Source organism: Ambystoma mexicanum, chromosome 11, assembly GCF_040938575.1.
Source record: "Ambystoma mexicanum isolate Mex_15411 chromosome 11, UKY_AmexF1_1, whole genome shotgun sequence".
NCBI lineage: Eukaryota > Metazoa > Chordata > Amphibia > Caudata > Ambystomatidae > Ambystoma > Ambystoma mexicanum.
This window is the reverse complement of record NC_090934.1, coordinates 1,373,762,542-1,373,783,399: the sequence shown is the minus strand read 5'-3', so window position 1 is coordinate 1,373,783,399 and position 20,858 is coordinate 1,373,762,542. Positions and strand designations below refer to the sequence as shown.

Genomic DNA, 20,858 nt, shown 5'->3' with positions numbered 1-20,858 from the left:
ATACCCCCCTTTGGTTCATGATATTGACATTGTGAGAGGCCTGGCAGGAGAGTATAGCAGGGACAGTGAATGTTTGAAGGCTCAAGGGAAGAACCATGCCCCTTGGAACTGTGTAGATGAAAGACCTGGCAGGTGAGTATACCAGGTATAGTGAGAGTCTGGGACCTGCACCCAATTGTGCTCTACGTTGGTGAAACGTTAAGGAAAGTGTACATTGTTGATCCTTTTGAAAATGTAATGGAACTCGGGGGACCAGAACAGAGAACCCCCTCAGAGTCTGAACCATAAAAACTGAAAAGGTTCAAGAGAAGACCCATACCCCTTGAGGCTGTGAACTTTCAAGAGAAGAAGAAATCATAGGGGAAGGTAGACAACTTTCCTTTGTTGAGGTTGTGGAACTTTGTTTTGTATCTGCACCTCTTTGCCCCAAAGACTGGGGGTGGAACTTATGACCTACGAGCCAGCGGCTCCAAGACATTTTCCCTTTGCACATTATATTTAGTTCTAAGAAGTGAGAGCCAGGTTAGGAGTTCGACACAAGATGGAGAACTTTTCTTTTGGACATCCTGACAAACAACAGGTTCATTAGTTAGTTTGGAAGAGGCAGGGAAACCCCTCTTAGTCATAGGGATAGCAAGGAATTTTCATTTTAATAAGCATAACAATCAAAATGACAACCTTGTGTCTGCCTCTTACTCCAGACCACTCTAATAGTGTCTGATTCAGACTATGAAGTACAAGTTTATAATTTTAATCTTCAATGGTGGCAAGCCACCACATTCAGAGATTCTAAAGTCAAATCAATATATTCAAAACAATTTTGGCAGAAAATATGGGGTATCAAAAAGCCTAGGCCTCTCATCTGGGTTATGCACACAAAAGCACACAGAAAGGAATATATGCAATGTGCTTGCTGATCAGTCTGCAAGACAGTGGACTGTACAAAAAGTGGTAGCAGCATTAACATGCTCAGTCACCTACATAGATGAGGACATAAAAGCATGTCTGGATGCACACAGACCAAACCCACCAGGGTTCCAGACTACCTATAACTATGCTGTAAAAGAGAATACAGTGATAGTCACTATACCTAGGTCAACGGGCGGCCCTGTTGACAGGGTACTAACGAACAAGCAGGATAGATTAAAATGCATCTCTGCAGCACATGTAAGTGTAGACACAGCCCACTTTGGGATTTCAGCTACTACACGGCTCTTGCGGGATAGATATTTGTGGCCAGGGCTTAGTAAAGAGGTACGACAGTACATATCAAATTGCTCCAAATGTTTACAGACAACAGCGGACAATTCATGTAAACCACCAGTAAGCACACTAATCAGACCAACAGTTCCTTTTGAAAGCATGCATGTGGACCACATAGGTCCACTGACACCCTCCAACAAGCATACATATTTGTTAGTCGTGGTAGACTAATGCACAAGATTCACTTGGATAATACTTCAGATGAAAGCGGATTGTAAATAGGTCATAAAGGTTTTGCTGTCCTTAGTAGCTATGACAGCACAGATTACTATAAACTAAACTGACAATGAGCCAGACTTTTACAGGAAAAGCCTTAAGGGGGGCCCTGTCAAGCTGGGGTTGTACTTTGCACTTTACTAAATCCGTTTTGCCCATAGGCTAATGGAATTATAGAGGGGCCCAATATGATAGTACAGCAAGCCTCAACAAAATGCATCCTTTCGCCTGGTGGCAATTGGGTGAATCGGGTACCTATAGTCGAGTGTAGCCTAATTAACCGACCCCACCGTTCTCAATACGAGGGTAAAACACCTTATGAGTTGTTGTTTGGTGCTTCCATGTATATGCCCGATTCACACAATCCTTGTAGTTCTCTCACCAGGCCAGACCAGTTGCTTCTCATAAATCACCTGAGACACTCCATCCATGGTGAAGAAGCATTTCCACAGCAGCAAGTCACAGAATACCTTGAAGTTTGGGGACTACGTCCTAGAGAAACTCCATGATAAAGAAGCACTTGGACCATGCTGCAGACCTCCTGTGAAGGTAATGAAACCTATTGGCTCATGAACAGCAATCCTACCAGCTTGGCCTCCTAAAAAAGGTACTTGTCAAGTGTCTGTCAACCAACAGGTGGTTACGCCCCTATTCCCGAGGGAGGAGATGCTCTTTCTTGAACAACCTGACAAGCAGGCAAGAATAGATGAGAATGTGGCGTTCCAGATGCCTCAAAAAAGTATCAACACATCTTTTTTGCCAGATACAGGTGAGACAGAAATAAAGCCAAGCGCAAGGTCCACCACGAAGATGAGAAAGTGCATGAAAACCTGCAAAATATTTGTTGGAGAAGTGATCCTGTTGTACACTTTGCTGAGGATACGTTTTCTCACCTTTTTGCTTAATTGACTTTGGGACCTTTTTGAATCTCAATGATCAGCCGACAGTTGAACATTTCAAACCTAGATGCAGCACATATGCCAAACCCAATACAATGTGGGCAGCTGCTGTGGGAGGAGTCTCAAACCAGATAAGCATGCACCCACTAAAGTTAGGGAAATTCGGGACACGCCAGTAGGAAACCTACTGGTGGGTCTAGTGTGCAACTCCAGGTACATACACTATCGGTGATAGATGAATCTACGCTAGTGACCCCTAAAATTCACATCACAGGCAGCTATAGGGACCTGTTGAGATCCAAGATCGAAGCTTTCATTCAAGCAGCACTGTTAGATCCTGATGATGATGATCTAGAAAAGTAAAATAACATGGCAGACCATGTGTTTTATTTATTTATTTTAATTTGTACGGCACTGGCCGAAGCACCCGGAGGCATAATAGCGCACAGTTTAGTGAAATACTTTGACACCTTTCTTTTCTCTAAGTGAAAGCCAGTGCAGTGGTTAGACATAACCAACAGGGATCATTGTGCAGTTCCTTTTCTCAACTCACCACCAGAGTTTACGGCACAGTTCCCTTACGTACCAACGTCCCAGGTGAAGGAAAGCGTATATAGCACAGGTTGGATATATAGCGCCCCCCCCCCCACGTCCTACAGATGGCCAGTTTATGTGGTCTACACATTCTGTGGTATATGATAAAACATTCTATGCCAAAATGATCGAGAAATCATGGCAAGATACAGTACCTCTCAAGTCCTGGGTGGTGAATCCTGGCAAGCAACATGGAACAGGCCCTCTAAATGTAGCATGTAGAGATACACATTTGATGTTTTCCCCTCAACCACACACATTTTGCGGTAATGTATAGTTCAGACCATTTATCTGCTTATCCCGACTGGGCGGCAAAGGAGGGTGGCTTTTGGTGGACAACTGAACAGCTTAAAGCAATAAAAGGCATGTAATATTAACATATTACAAATGCATCAAGTATTCCATTAGATTGGCATCTTGGTGGCAATGAATGTCATAAAAGGCACACAGGTTTAAGCATAGGCTTCATAAAACATTTCACAAACATATGCCATTTCCATAGGCAAAGCATGTCAATTAATGGCAAAGCAAGCACCTTTAAATTAGGTTGTTCGCGAAATAGACACATGGGGAAGGTCAGGTAATTGGTCAGCAATCCTAAACAGTATATGACACCTAGAAAGGGCTAGGAACAAAACAGAGGTGAAAGAAGCTGATCTTAAATGGAAGATAGCTGTCCTGGAAATCCAAGGACTGCCTGGACTGCCCAGCAAGATGAGCCATTTTGCATTTCTGCAGGGAGTCTACAAGCTCAGATGTGGTAGTGGATATGGTGCAGATTATTCAAGAAGACTTGGAAACCTTACAGGATGAGCAACAATCATTTGTCGAACTGCTGACGATCACAGATCTCCTGGGCACACTGTCTATAGGTGGTCCAGACTGGACTATCATCACATGGCCAGAGCAACTGACAGAACTGAACCTATCGAGAAAATTCTTGAGGACAGGCCATTTCAGAGTCTGTTTACACTCTGCCAAGTGTAATAACAATTCTTTTCTAAGGAATATCGGCATGGGATAAAGACTGTCATTGACACTGCATGGGATCCTGATCATTCCTGTGCCAGCAGAAACACAACTGTTGTGTTAAGAACTGCAGTCCTGGGGCACCATGCACCAAATAGAAAGGCAATAGATGCAAACCATCTATGAGGTGCCCTATACCCATGACCGTGTGACTCGTGAGGACTCTACAGTACAACTGTATTCCCTGAAAGACTGAGTGGGAACGCCCCTTACAAGATGCCATGACATTTCTAATAGTAGCCAATGTGAGCAGAATTCAAACTCAACCAAATGCACTGTGAGTGCACTTCGAATGGAAACCTTCAGCAGCAAAGTTCTTCTACTACCTAATGGATACTACATCATGCAGTTTCACGCTTCTTGCTGTGGTGCGACTGTGGGGATTGCCAGCTTGATCACAGTCTCAAAGGTGGCAAAATGTTGCAACGTCATTCTTCTTCCACCAGTATGGACTGAGCTAGTGGTATTGAATTGGCCTGAGGTGAAACCAATGCCTTTAAAGTTTCTGATGTTATCACTGAGACTGGCATACCTTCTAGATATGAAGACACACATCACTAGTATCACAGACACTTTCTCAGTGCATCAAACAGAGCACAGCAATTGGCCAAAGACCTACTGGAGGGATCACCAAACTGGCTGAAGGAGATTCAAGCCTTACTGGAAAGCTCCACTGCAACATATGGTAGATCCATCCTGGGATCCATTTCAAACTGGTTTACGAATACAGATTTTCCCTTCAATCCATTGAAATGTATTTTGGACATCTTTGGAACCATAGGCTCAGTGATGACACAAGTGTTCTACATCCTCGCAGCCGGGTCCATCCTGATCCTGTACATTTAACAGAAAATAGGGTTTCCATTCGAGAGTCTGATGCGGGCGCCTAGTGACCTTGGTATTAGAACATTGTGCCACGCTTAATGTAAATAATCCTGACTGCTCTTCAGGCTTCAAGGCCCCCACGCCAAGTGTTCGGATAACTAGTAAGCAAAGTCTGAGATAGCAATTTGAAAGAACTACAAAATTACGAATAGACTACAGAAGTTCCTGTGAAACCTTAATGCTGTTGGGCAGCTTTTTAAAGTGGGTGAAAGGCACGCTAGCCGTGTTCCTAGCACAATCTGTTGACTTCTTGCAGGAAAGAGGATGAGCACGGATACTGAACTTGTTTATGTCATGCCGTCGCGTAACTCCTGGTTCCTCAATCGAGGCCTGGGTGCCTGGCGGCTGCATGACCGGCAGTGCGCTCCCTTCCTGGGTCCTGGTGGTTGGGCCCCCGGCCGCGCTTCAGCGGTCTTTCACGGCTCTTTGCTTGCCTGGCGGGGGTCTGGAACTACGAAGTAAGAGGCAGCTGGGCCCTCTTCCTCCATGCTGCCCCGTGCTTTGCCATGTCTGCACTCCTGGGTTCAGTGCCTTGCACTGTTTTTGTACCACATACAAATCACTGGGTTCTCCATTCCATGGTGCAAGAAGTATTGTCCTGTCTCCTGCCTCCCAGTATATTGTCTGGGTAAGCGGCTACAGAGCAGTGCATTTACGCTACTCTTCTTCATTTCCAGTCCAGCCTTCGAGGTACACCATAGCGGACACTACACATCGGACTCCAAGATCAGGTACGCTCCAACGCTCCCTCCAGCTTCACAGTTTAGCCAACTTCGAGCTGCAGCCCAACGCCAAGCTGCTGACAGATATATTAATAGTAGGCGTTAATAGTAGGCGTTAACAGTGAGAGCTCAGAGAATTAGAAAAAGGATGCATTGGGAGAGGTATTGCAGAGGGAGATTTTGCTGTGCGCAGACCAGGAGCTGGCAGGAAGACAGAGGTAGACAGAAGGCTGGATAGGGAGCAGCACTAGAGCAGAGGGGAGGGGTCAAGTCCCCCCTTTTCCCTGGCTGGATTTTAAAAGCCACTTAATAGAATGTTTGACTTTTCCGAGACATTTTGAGTCATACAGCTCAATCAATATCAATAGTTCTGCTCAAAAATCAGTAGACCGAATCCTCAGGAGATAGGAGTGATAATCACATCACCAACCTTCCACCCAGGGGAGGTGTTATAATGATTACAGTTTAAAAAAGGGGTTAAGCTTTGCCACTTTTTTCCATGCAGGGCCACCGTGCTGTAACAATGGTGGCCTGCATTGGCGAGTGTCCCAGTTCTTGTTAGGTGGCCGCTTTATGGTGAAATCCAACATAATTATTGGGTAATTGTTAGGTCTTGTAGAAAACCACTCTGCAGCACAATTGTAAGATCCTGCTGTGAGGACCTCCCGGATGCTATTGCTCCACAGCATGTACTGCTGCTGGTTGGTGGTGCACCACGTTCTTCCCAGCCACATGGCTCATCCATCTCTTTTCTTGGCAGTGTTTTTTTCTTCCGCTGCCCGGAGTCTGCTGACTGGAATGGCCTTTCTGGGGGGCTCTGATGAGTTACGCTCATCTTGGTGGTCTGTCCAGGTTTCTGTGTATGTGGTTTCTTGAAATTACAAAAAAAGGACTGGCAAGCATTTGTTTGCAGAGGTATGGGCTCATACCATTCACAAATAAGTACATTGGGATGGGGCAGGAATTGGGGCCCACTGAACTGCCACCATCCCCTTCTGGGGTTCGGCTGGCTCTGGTTTCCACTCTGCTAGGCCCCTCACTGCAGGCTGAGACAGGTGCCCATCCTCTCGTGACAAGGTCAGATTACTGACCTTGGTTACCAACATATCAAGTTGGATTATTGGACGATTATATTACATTTATAAAATAGCATCAGCAGAAATATAGTTAGGTATTTGTCAGATGTATAACAAGGGGACAATGGACCAGGTTTAACATGATGTGGTAAGGATAATGATAAGGATGTGGTGTCAGCACACATGACAATCAGTTTCCATTTTGAGAACGTGCGCGCACACACATATGCACGCACACACACTTCTGCGAATCCATGTAAATGAGCGCGCGCACACACGCACGCACACTGTCATATTGACCTTGGAAGTAGGAACCCAAATGGAAAATCTTCTGAAAGGTGCCAATCTAGTCACTAGACAAAATCCGAGCAGCATGACCTCTAATCAAAAAGTTATGCCATACAAATTTGATTGAGTACTTGAACCGTGACTGGGAATTTCAACAAAGCTCTTGCCATTCTTCTAAACAAACGTCTCAATTGTCAAGATTTGCAGTCTTGGTATGGGTCACTGGGTGGTCATACAGGTGTTTGGTGAACGAATGACCAATGGGTGCCCCCAGGATCTGTAGTAGGGCCCATCCAATTGCTTCCCTTCACACGGCAAGGTGAGTCAGGGTCCTCCCTGACATCACCTGGCATTGCCCGCAGCAATATAAACATTCACTGCTGCAAACCCACCTGTAGCACAGGAAAACTCCTCATGCACCCTGGATGTCATCTACTAGGGACTAGCACCTCAATGCACATTGAAAATGCATATGATTTCTGAGCACCACAAAACATGCCCAACTAAACTAGGAATATTATGTACCACAGACATAGGTTTCAGCAACAAAACATTGTGTTGTTCAGTTCCGAGAAAAGGACTAGTGCACGAGTGTCCTCTGAAAAAGAACCATTTGCGCAGCGCGTCACCTGTACACCAAGTTGAGAACAGTTTGTGCCACATCCTTAATTCAGTCTCAAACCACAGCCCTCATCATCCGTCTGAATATTAAAAAGCATGTGTCTGGCAGTCATTCCGTCTTTAAGGAGTTTAACCTGGCACCTCCCACCAGCAGAGAAATGCTCGAGGCACAAAAGAAAACGGCGCACCCAACAAAGGTCGCATCCACAACCTATAGAGAGGTTCGATTGAAATGGAGCAGCGACCAAGCCTTCGCACCAAGTTCGTTTTCTCTACCATTAAACCCTGCTCTACCCATTAATGCCACATACCTGGGAAACTACTTGCTAGTAACCAGTGGCTGGTTTTGCTACATGCAAACCTATTCGCTCTTAGCAGGCAGTGCATTTCAAACAATGGCATGTATTTAACAACTATAAATAAACACTCTGAGAAAGTGCTTGTATCGCTGTAAAAGTAGAAAGGCGGCCCGGGAATCTTCAGAACTATATAGTCTGAATTTTCCAATTTCACTCAGCAACACTGCAGAAGAACATTGCCTGGAAATGCTTACTTGGAATACTCTTTCATTTCTTCCGATGTGTCGTCAATGACTTCACTTTGCTTCGTTTCATGCGACATCGACCGATAGAGCTTGCGGGCTACGAGGGCTTTGGCCATAAGCTCTTCTCCATGCTGCCAGAACATGAGGGCCATTTTCTGGCGCTTCATTAAGACAGCCCAGACCAATAGTTCATTAAAAGGGTATGGAAAGGGTCTTGCTTCTGGCTCGTCAGCATCACTGAACTCTACCCTGCTTCTTTGTGGCTTGGTTTCTGTGGCTGTCGTGTCCTTCTGTCAAAAGAGAGAAATAGGTTAAGATCGTTGAGATGCCCGAGCACCAAGCAAAATATGCCAAACTCTGATTCACAAAGCATTTTTACGCCTTCGAATGTATTTGCGTGTTGAAAAATTTGTACATTACGGGTGCTGCAAATTGTGCCCATATCACAAACGAAGCGCATAGAAGTATGCATACTTTACCCTTCCCAAACACTTCTGTAAAGGTTCCTGCTAACAAAATGGCAGCCATCTCTCTCTAGCCTCTATTCCCATACCACACAGTCCCCATTCACTGCTTGCTGAAGGAACTTTTCTACCTTCATTGCTTTCTTACTCTAAGCGATTGAAACTCAAAGCTACTGCACAACTGCAAGCTTTCTTCAAGACGCACTGCATGACAAGCAAGCTGTCATCTATCCTACCAGAGGCTTAATTGTCTCTGTTTGAATTTGTCCGCTCAACAATGGTATTGTATACATAATTTATATAGCGCCACTTCCCCATTTGTATGGCCACTATGCGCTTTGTGGTTGGAACGGCTTCGGGGACCCAAGTCCATGTATGGACGATTCTAAGAGTCGACTTTAAGATGCGTGTGTGCATTCTGCCAGGAGGGCTGGCTAGGCTCCAGTTAGCAGCCCGGAGATCATGCACATGGGCTGGTGCTCTTGGTGGTTTAGGATGAGTGTTAGTATGGTAGACTATGTGTGCCCAGCTAGACCGACATTTTTTGTAGGTTCTTGCTGTATACTAACGGCAGAGATGTTGAGGCCCGTTAGGCGTTTCAATGTGGAATGCTATGCGTGCTGCTAGACCGGATTTGCATAGCCATAGCTTCATTCTATACTGCATGGATGGTTGGCCGTGCCTGCGGCATGTGTCCACAGACGTGGTGCAAGCTATACATACCTTAAACTTGTATAGAGTTCATCTTCGATGTCACTTCCTAGGTCCAATGCAATTGGCTGGTCTCGCCAGCTGAGGACTCCTTAGACTGAGAGCCTGAGCAGTGGGAGGGGGCCCGGAGGGACGGGGGAGTGATGTACGATCGTCTGGTGTTGGGGGTGTGGGCACGTTTATCACAGTGTGCCGCTGTGAACGCTGCTGGTATGTGCAGTGGATTAGGGGGATAGGTGTGTTGTCGGGTTTGGGGCAGTGCTTATGTGTGCGGGTCAATCACAGCATATAGTGTGATATTTCAAGAGTAGGAAGGAAAGAGCCATGTTTTGAGTGCCATTCTGAATGCCAGGTGATGGTCAATGTTGCCGATGTGGAGGGGCAGAGTTCCAGATGGTTGGAGTTTGGACGGAGAAGGAGGATCTGCCCAGTCTGGTGCAGTTGTAATGGGGGACAACTAGGAGGGACGCTGTGCTGGATCTGAGCGTCCTGGAGGGGTGGTAGTGAGTAAGTGTGTCTTGGAGGAATACCATGCCAGTGTTGTGGATGGCACGGTGAGTGGTGCACATGGCTTTACAGGTAGTTCGTTGGCCAATAGGGAGCCAGTGGAGGACTGATCTGTTCTCTGGGAGGGATGCCAATGAGCAAAGGGCCATAGGGTTTTGGATCATTTGCAGTTTCCTTAGCGGCAACCCTGGTGTGCCTAGATAAACAGAGTTTGCATAGTCTAAGTGGGAGAGGATGACGGTGTCTGTTCTGTGATGGTATTGGACCTTTTCGTAGCCTTTACCTCTTGTCAACCACCCTCCTGTTTTTGCTTGTCTGGATCCTGCTGGAATGGAAGGCACATTAATGTCATGGGTCTCTTCTTTCCTCAGATGGAACACAGTTTCCCTCCATCTGTGCATATCAAATCAGAAAGGCTGTGTGGTGCTGGTGAAGAAGTCTGTTTACTGGATATGAAAGGTTAACTTGTTGAAAAATGTTTCCAGCCTATTGTACAATTGGAACTCTTTCTCGAAAAGGTGTTTGTGTGGATAAATTGTGCATTCTTAGGGGTGAAGTCCTGAGTTGAAACTCTGATACGAGGTGCCTGATATTTTGCTTGTCTTCAATTTTTTAACTACCTTCACCTTAAGTCCTCATAAAATGGCCCCACTGGGGATGCAACTCTCTAATGTTCTCAGGATGTGTGCCCAAAATGTTAGAAAACTAGCATAGTTCATTGTGCCCTAGAAAATGTGGCATGGAGAGGCTGTATCCCCAGGTACTTACCATTCCTGTTTAATTAGGCAGCATGAACTTCACTCTGGCACATAGCCCCTACGTGGTGCTCTTGCATTAGTTATTCTGAAGCAACCAGTCCTCTCAACCTCCTTTACTTTGTGTGAAAGGAACCTGATGTGTATACATGGTGTTGGCTACCTTGAGCTCACTATACGCATTACTTGCTAGTTCTGGTATTTCTACATTAATGCAAATCTTGTTTGCCCAGGAAAGTTTGAATTTGGTTACGTCTACTGATTGGGAGGCTACCAAATGTTTAAAAAGGTACATGTGAATGGAGGTGGCGTACCCGCACCGCTTCCATTGCTCCTATATACGTATACTGCACATAAACTTTGCCAATTTCTAGGACATGTCCTGCAGCAAACAGTGACAATGGCGGCGGAAGGTCTGCTGCACCATCCTCCCTGTGATCACGATAAAGATTACGCGCTGCTGGGATCTGTCGCTACCAGCCTTTCCAAACGATAGAGGGAAAAATGAGCAGTGCTCCACGTAACCTGGTGAGACCAGCAGTATTGAAAGCATCCAAGACACCTCTGTTCTCAGACAAAGCCTTCATGCTTGCCCTACATGGCTAGTCGCAATGAGGAAGGAGCATTGGATGACTATAGCGAGTAACCAGACGCCAATAGAACCTCTGACCGAGAAACCCATGTAGGATTCTTGAGGCGTGGAGGCACTCGAGGCTCATCTCCTCCCAAATTCCTCTGCATTCCCTGTGATTTTGCTTCCCTCGCACCTCCCTCCCCGCCCACACCATCCCAGATTGGTTCACCGCCAGCCTTAACCATCCCATCCAGAGCAGCCCTCTGCCTGTGCAGCCCTCACGGCTAAGGAACCCCTAGGCAAAGGGCGACTCCAACAGAGGCGGCTCCATACCATGTCTGCAGGTGTCAGCAGGGGAAGCCAGCAGCCAGCCATAAAACCTGCAGTCAACCGCCAGGGCAAGCCAAACTCCCACCCACAGAACACACAATCCAATGAAACATTAGCCTACGCCATTCCCTGTCGAGTATTTAAGACCGACCTGTGTTAATAGATATACACACCCAACCCCTCCAACCTCCAACCCGAGATAGCAAACCATCAAAATCACTACACTGCTTTCTACCTGCTAAAGTCTACTGAGTTGAACTCTGCATTCTATGACCGTGTCGCTCCTAGATATTGTGCTCAAGTGATATTGTGTTGCACTGAACGTTTCATGTGTTGAGTTCAGCCTCTTGTGACTGTCACATCTTGATGTTGTGCTCAAGCGATAGTGTTTCATTTCCACCCCTTAGCATTTCTCTAATCTGGACTGTGCACTGAATGCCTACTGTATTAAATTCTGCATCTCAAGACTGTGTCACATCCAGATATTGTGCTCATGCGATATTGAATTGCACTGAAAGCTTGCTGTTTGAACGCTCCCTCCTGTGACTGTGCCACATCTAGATATTGTACTCATGCGATATTGAATTGCACCAAGAGAGTTCTGTATTGAATTCTGCCTCCCAAGACTGTCACATCTTGATATTGTGCTCAAGCGATATAGTGTTGCATTTCCACCACTTAGCATATCTCTAATCTAGACTGTGCACTGAAAGTTTACTGTGTTGAATTTTCTCTCTCAAGACCAGGTCACATCTAGATACTGTGCTCAAGCGCTATTGTGCTTGCACTGAAAGTCTATTGTATTGGACTCACCCTCTCAAGACAGTCGGATCTAAATATAGTACTAAAGCATTTTTGAGTTTGCACTGAAGGTTTACTGTGTTGAACTCTGCCTCTTAAGACTGTGTCACTACCAAATACTGCACCCATAGACTACTGTGTTGTACTCTGCCTCTTAAGACTGTGTCACATCTTGAATGAGCGCTAAAAGGTGTCACACTCCACCCCTTAGCCTATCTCAAATCTAGACAGTACACTGAAAGTGTACTGTGTTGAACTCTACCTCCTGAGATAATACCGAGTTACATTCCACCCTCTCCGCCCATCCCAAATGAAGATAGTGCACCGAAAGTTACTGTGCAGAACCCTACCTTGTAAGGCTTTGTCACATCTAGGTGGCGATCCTGTGTCACGAGTATCCACCTCTCACATCCGCACAGACCCCCAAGAACCCCCCGCTCCCTCCCACCCGTCCACACTTAGTCCCCACGGCTCGCAACCTGCACCCTAGCACCCACCTTCTCCAACCCCACCGCTCATTCCCTAATCCTATCCGTAGAACCCTCCCCGCCCTCCTCACATCAGCATATCACCACTCACCCAACCCCCTACCACCACCACGCACCCAACCCCAAATTCAGAGCTGCACTCTGGCACGCCAACCCTCCCCTTCCTCAGACACCCATTCCCCTCCTACCCATCCCACCCAAACTCATCGCTCCCTACACTCCCTCTAATCACCTCTGCAAACTCCCCATTACACCCTGCCTCGACACCCTGCTCCCCATCAAAATCTAAAATCAGAGCCTCACTCTGGCGCGCCAACCACCTCCCTCCCTTGAAGCCCATCCCCCTCCCAACCCAGCCAAAATCATTGCTCCCCAGACTCCCGCTGAGTGCCACTGTGAACTCCCTAATACAACCTCCCAAGCCAGAGGAGCCCGCTGGCGCTCCAAACTCCTGAAACCCTCTCTTTCTTCCACTCCTTCCTCCTACCCTCTGGCGATCACCCCTCCTCCCCTTCCATCCTGCATTACCTCAGAGTCCCCGTCCCCTTACCCAGCACTAAACTGCCCACCCTCCTGCCCAGTACCCCCCTCATTCCCCCACCACCCTAAGTTCTCCTTGACACCAGCCAACACCCCCCACCATATCCCTTCCCCTGTCTAAAAACAGCACGTCTCACCCTCGCAGGAACAGTGGCTTCATCTCCATCACCCTCCGATCCCCCCACCCTCTCTCACACCCAGTCTGCACGGAAATCCTTGGAAAGTAGAAAACGAGCCTAGTCCCCTTCCATGACTTCCTACTCCTCAATTCTACCTCGACCCGGCCTCAACCTCCCCCACATACTCACCACACTCCCCCCCCTACCCTCGCCCTGCTTCCAACCCCTCTCTCTCTCTCGATTTCTCTACCCGCACACCAGACTCCCCCAGTCCCTTGAGACTCAATCGAGAGTCTCCACCCCCAAAAGCCCCCCCACCCTCCGACCATCTCCCCACTCACCCCCTACTCCCCATCGCTACCCTCCCCCCTCATATCCTCCTCCACCCGCCAACTCTTCCCAGCCTCGACCGACTTAACCCCTCCGTTCATCACCCCTAGCTCATTGACACCTGAAGTAAGGGGGCACTGGAATGTTTACTAAAAGAGATTTATTATTGTTGGACTTATAACATCAACACTTTTATATGTTAACATAGATAAACGGTTCATATAAAAAGGGGACATGAACTAGGTGCATCTTCACTCTCTTCCTCTTCTCTCCAACCATCCTTTCTCTGCATTCCACGCTGGAACCCTTCTTCTTTCCCCTCGCTTTCCTATCTCATGCAGCGTCCTTGGATACGCTCACTGGCCCCTCCCGTGCAGTGTTCTTTGATGCCCAGACACTACACATCCCCGTTCCTTATGGCACCTTAAATGAACATTACGAATTCACATAACCCAAAAGATGTTTTGGTTGTCTGTAGTATCTTCCAGCTCTAGACTTCCTCCTGGATGCTTCCGAACGCCCATCTGGATAATTTGCCAAGGACAAAGTGCTCACAGCATTGTGACTTAGACGACCCCTAGCCATACCAGCTCCCCTTCCATCATCTCTCTGTACAACATCACTGTCCTTCTTCTTTTCACATACTCATCACTCCTCTTCTCCAAACTTGTCATCTCACCAGCACCACTTTCCAAACATTCATCCCATAACACCATCACTCTCTCGTTGTTCCACACCCTGCCATCATTGGTTTTCACAGCATGGGAGTATACCTCCACTACTCTGACCGGTTTGGACCAGTGACAACCATTCTCCCTTAAAGGTACAGGAAGTTTAATTCTCATCAAACACCCTACTTGTGGTTCTATCCTTTTTCTAAAACTTCTGTTATCATGTAGGTTCTTGTTAGTCATTTGCTTTTTCTCAATGCTCTTCTTAACTCTTATCTAAATTCACGACTGTTACAGCCATCGCATTCATCCACCCGGGGAACAATTTGATATTCGCCTTTCTACCCCTGCTTAATTCAAAGGGGGATACCCCCGTGGTGGTGTGAGGTGTGAACCTGTGGGCTAACAATGTTTCTCTTACAACAACTTTCCAATCTTTCCATTAGCCCAGGCTAATTTGATGGCATCCTTAATTACTCGATTGTTTCGCTCCACAATGCCATTGGATTGTGGATGATATATTGCACAACACTTATGAGTTATGGATCTCTCACTCAAGTACTTCATCACTTTTGACTTGAACTGCAGACCATTATCCGTCAGTCCTCTTCAGGGTAGCCTTCTCGTTCGCACAGTTCCTCCATGAACCCAATTAGTATTCTAAGTAGTAACTTGTGGCATGAAGGCAACTTCCACCCATCTAGTCAACATATTGATGACAACTAGACAAAATGTGGAACATCCACCACTCCATATCGGACCAATCACATCCATTGCAATCTTACTCCATGGAGCCTCAGGTATATCTCTCAACACCATAGGATAACTTGCACCCATGCACACTTTATCACTCCTCGAACAAAGGATACAACTTCTGATCTGTTCCTCCACCTGACGGCACATATGGGCCACCAATATGTGTTTCTGATCCTTCTCTTTTGACAATGCCTTGGTGGCCTTCGTGACCCAGCTGCATTATTTTTCCTCTGAGACCATTAGGAGGCACCATCTTGTCGCCGCTCATTAGATACCCACTCTGCAAGTATGGTTCATCTCTGACATCACAGAATGCACTGACTCCAGTATGAGTTCTCACTTCTGCTCCACTTTCCTTCTTCGACATACTTCACAAACTTCCATCAGTACTGTATCTTTGCTCATCTCCTCATCCCATTCTTGTCTAGATTTAGACTGCTCTATTTCACAAACAACTTCTTGTTCTTCCGAATCGTCATCAACATCATTGAGATCAGTCAAACGTGATAGACAGTCTGCTGTATGGTTCTTTGATCCAGGAATATACACCACTCTGAAATTGAATTCCTGGAGTCTAGATACCCATCTTCTGATCCTGCTGCAGACCTTGTCGAGACCCTTCGTGTTGAAGACTTCCATCAATGGTTTGTGATCTGTGTGAATGTTAAACTTCACTCCCCATACAAAGCGTCTAAACTTCTCTGTGGCCCACTTTATTGCAAGCGCCTCCTTCTCAATCGTTGCATAATTCTACTCCGCTCCTTTGAGTAATCTAGAGGTGAAAGCAATCACTGATTCTCGCCCGTCGTGATATTGCGACAGAAGCTCCAAGCCCTACTTGACTAGCATCTGTTGTAATTACGGTCTTCCTTGCTCTCAGGTAGCTTTGGAGAACTGGAGCCCTAGCCAGAGCTTCTTTGATGAATTGAAATTCCTTTTCACATCCATCATTCCATACAAATTTCTTATTCATTTTCAACAAATTCCTCAACTCTACCGTGTGATTAGAGTCATTTTCAATAAACTTGGCATAGTATTCTGGCATGCCTAAAAAGGTTCTCAGTTGTTCCTTGTTTCCTGGTGTGATCATACGTTTAATGGAGTCAGCCAGATCTTTCTTCAGTGTGATTCCTTCTCCTGAAATTACGTGTCCCAGGTACTCAATCTCTCTTTTACCTATTTTAGATTGGTCTTTACGGAGCACCATTCCAGCTTGATGCAGCTTACTGAGCACTCTATTCAGTCTCATGTTATGTTCATCTTGATCATTGGCATAAATTAGTACATCTTGAAAAAAATACAACACCACCTTCTTCTCCCAGGATTCTATGCATAACTTTCTGAAATGCTGAAGCTGCAGAAATCAGGCCAAAGGGCATTCTTCGATATTGATAAAGGCCTTCTGGCGTTATAAAAGCTGTCAGGTGTTTGGAATCGTCATGTAGTTTCACCTGGTGGCAGGCAGCTGTGAGGTCTAAGGTGGAGAATATCTTTGCAGGACCCAGCATTGACATAAGTTCCTGGATGTTGGGTAGAGAATGCCTATGCAGGATCACGCACTTATTCAATTCCCTCATGTCTATACACAATCTCACCTTCCCTGAGCTTTTCTTTACTACGACCATTGGTGAAACCCATTCAGCTGCATCTATCCTTTCAATTATGCCTTGATTCTCCAGCTTCTGCAGTTCTTTCCTGACTTCATCTCTGAGGGCCAACGGCACATTGCGTTGTTTTTGAGAGAAGGTTCTAGAGCCTGATTTGAGTAGGATACGATGCGAAAAGCCTTTTAAATAATCTATTTCATTTTCTTTGAATATTTCATCCTTAATTTTCTGAATGTTCTCACCTCCTGTTCCATCAACTTGATATACTGTGTCATTGGGGTCCAGACGCACCTTCAGCAGTTTCTGATGAGTCCAACTGAGCAAGGAGGTTTCCCCATTCTTTGAGACATAGATGCGACCAACTGCTTGTCTGTCCTTGAACTCTATGGTGGCCATGAACCAACCAATTAAGTCTATTTTAGCTCCACCATACGCCTTGGGCTTCACATCAACTTCACAAAGATATTCTGGTCCACATGCTCTCCAAATATCTACCAGCATGAGAGTATATTTGGCACCCGAATCCACCATCATCACAATGGGGCAGCCATTCACTGTTATCTTTGCTCTGGGACTTTCAATTTGTGCGCCTTCATCGGAGACCATGAATAGGCATTCTTCTTCTCCATCACTATCCCTGATCCAATTAAGAGTTGCATCCCCATGTTGATTGCTCCTACAGCACTTGGCTAAATGTCCTTTACCACCGCACCTCCTGCAGATTATCTTCAATGCAGGACACGTGTTACTGTTCGCCCAGTGGGATGGACTACCACACCTGTAGCATCCTCTTTGCCTGGTTCTTCCCCTTCCTCTCTGGAGATTTTGTCCCTTGTATTGATGTTCTCTACCTTGTGTGGACGCCTTATTGGTCTCAAATCTATTACTTCTTCTCCCAGGTTCACGTCTCTCATAATTCTCAAAAGCTCCTGTTTTCACAACTGTCAGTTGAGAAATATTAATTCTGGCCATCATTCTCTTGTTTCCACCTCTTATCGCTCCTATTACTTCGTCTTGGTCAGACTGTATAGAGCTGACTGATGGTTTGATTGATTCTCTGACATTAGTACGCAGGTCTCCGTGTGTTGAACCTCTTTGGCTAGTCTCAAAACAACATCAAGTGAGGGATCATCCTCGGACCAGAGTCTCTCTCTGACTTTGCTACTTCTGCATTCGAGCATGAATTGGTCCCTGATCCTCTCTTCCAGTTGTTGATTAAATTTGCAATTGCGGGCCAACTTTCTCAGAGCAGTGACATATTGCTCCACCATTTCATCTTGTTCTTGGACTCTCTTCCCGAATTTATATGTTTCCAGTATGGTACTAACTTTCTTCTCATAGTGCTTGTTGAGTTTTGAGATGGCTATCTCATATTTGTTCATGTCCCCCGTTTCCTCATCTTGAAGGTCAGGAAGGTCCTCGTACTTTTCTTGTCCTGCAGGTCCCAAGCAGTGAAACAGCAAAGATTTTTTTTCTTTCAATGCTGTAGGTTGTCCTTCAGACCACATGTGCATAATGCTCAAAGGACTTGAGCCAACGTTTGCAGGGCAGGGTTGGTTCCCCTACCTCTGGTAGAAACATGTTGGAGGGGTTGAACTCCATGCATTGTCATTTTACTGGCTAAATGTTTGTGGCACGGGAGTTAATTCTACACTTGACTGTGAATTTCTGTAGTTCGGTGAAATTAGTTAAGACGAGAAATTTGCAATTCTCGTTTAGTCTATTATTTATTTTTTTTCAGTTGAAAGTGATCACACTGTGAGGAGTATGAGCATGGAGAGTATTGAGGATTGTTAAAGTAAGGTACTGTACATGAATAGGCGCTGGAGCACTGCACCTGGATCGATAATGGCCAAAGCGGCACAGAAATGATTATGTGTCTTCACTGGATAGTGGTAACATATGTGGGTTCATTCGGCATACAATTGATTATCATGAGGAGTCGTAAAACGCCGGTGATCCACTGCAGCTGCTCTCAACAAACAATGTTTACTTCCTTGTTGCTTGTGTACGATTGGTTAACCAATAAGAAGGCTCTCTTCAGTGTTGTGTTGATGCGTAGAAAGGAACGGCTCCACCCAGACCCGCAAATTCATCTTCTCTCACATGGCTGGCCAATGTGTGTCTCTGTCAACGGCTCCGCCCAGACAAACAAGTTCATCCTCTTCCCCACGGCAGGCCAATGCGTGTCTCCGTCAACGGAAGGCACGCCCCCGACAGCACAGGCGGCTCGCTTAGGTGAAAAAATGTGCGCAGCGTGGCTTTAGGCATACTTTGGATGGAGAGCGGGGTCAATGCGTTTCTGCTGGAGGAGTGGAGGGTCAGGGCAGTGCAGCGCAGCGCAGGAAGACGAGGCGGGGGCGAATAGGTGATGGCACCGCTCCTACCTCTCTACCGGCCGGAGATCCTTCTCAACGGCCGAATGGATTCGAAGCTCCTCGTCGCCATTGAAGTAAGGGGGCTTGGAATGTTTACTAAAAGATTTATTATTGTTGGACTTATAACATCAACACTTTTATATGTTAACATAGATAAAAGGTTCATATGAAAAGGGGCGTTATTTCATTTGCGGGGTTGCCCAACACTGCGGTGATAATCCCTCCTACCAAGTGGGGATATACTATCTATTTAATCCAAAGAAGGGACGTATACATATTTCTTTAACACGACATGTTACCCTCAGCAATCTGAAACCTGATCACACAGCTTATTTATCCCAATATAGGCTGTGTCAGTCTAATGAATGACATGTATCCAATATTAAAATATCATATTTTAATTAATTTGCTAAACAGCACATGTATCAAAAAACATTTTTCTAAAAAATGCATTACACCACATAAAAAATATACAATGTTTTAAAAGTGGTGATTTCACCACACACACTCAAGTTATACAGATCCTTGAACACTCTCCACAGTAGTTGACTCAATTTTTCTGATTTCCTACTGTGTACAACAACTTAGCCCGACTTATATAAGTTTCTATCCTTGATGTTACTATTAACTGGACATTCTTCAGGGGCGGAAAATTGTCTTGTGCTTCCTGTAGACTTCTTTCTATGGTTCCGGTTTCTATAGCTGGGGATACATACAATACTAAAACATATTACTACATTGGCATACTTGGTTGTTTTACTTAACCTAGCCAAACCTAAGCACCATTAGGATGCAACAAGTATATACTTTATACAATACTAGTGCTTAAAACTTGTAGCCAATCAATGTTGTACAGATTTATTCGACAATCACCGTTTTTTGTCCTTCACTATTCACAGTGGTTGAGAGAGATAGCCCCTATCTTCACCATATTCTCTACTGTCCTCATCAAAAAATATCATACTTCCTAATGTATAATATGATCATAGAGCACACACCTCTATTTCGAAACCTAAATAGGTTAACCCTTAAACAGTTTTATAGGGTATGGCCTCACCTCAATGCCAAGACTGATTCCTCTCTCTTGTAGGTAAGGTACATAGCATTTTCTCAACCCAAATCTGGTATGTGTAACCACAATGCGGTATGTGTTCTGTTAAAAAAAAAAATAGGACACTCTGTAAGTTCTTAATATAAAACAGAGAGATGGACCAAAACACAAAGCAGAGAGAAAGGGGAAGGATCCTACCTTTACAACCCTCAGTCGTAAGATATGACTACTTTCTGGAGTCTGCAGTCTTCTGAATAAGTTTCCAGAGCCAGATTTCTACTTTGCTTAGTGGTACTCAGTGAAAAAAACTTTTTCCTAAAATAAGGATGGGACAAACAAGAGTATCCCCTTAAAAACTCAAATCAATAAGGGTAAATTACTTGATAATGGAATTCCCATATGTCCCCTAAGAGTAGGCACCATAGCTCTCCTTGTACATTGCTTAAGCCGAGTCCCATCTGCAGTGCGTTATTTTCCTGCTGCTGTCTGCTCGCCACGCGAGCCTTTCTATTTATCTAGCGCCCTGCGCTCGTGCGCATCTTGATGAAGTCATCGCGTCAGCCGTGACGCGATGACGTCATTACATCTAACGTGACGCTCTTCCATCGCCGAAAATCGCGTTGTTGCCATAGCAACACG

At 45.6% G+C, this 20,858-nt stretch overlaps 1 protein-coding gene across 1 annotated transcript in view; it reads right to left on the bottom strand.

Moving 5' to 3' along the window:
• LOC138504450 (transient receptor potential cation channel subfamily M member 7-like) overlaps window positions 1-20,858 on the bottom strand; it is a 1,624,316-nt gene that overhangs the window by 983,327 nt on the left and 620,131 nt on the right. Inside the window, exon 16 of the mRNA XM_069624957.1 lies at window positions 8,147-8,427. Coding sequence (XP_069481058.1) covers window positions 8,147-8,427 — 281 coding nt within the window. The remainder of the gene's footprint in view (window positions 1-8,146; window positions 8,428-20,858) is intronic.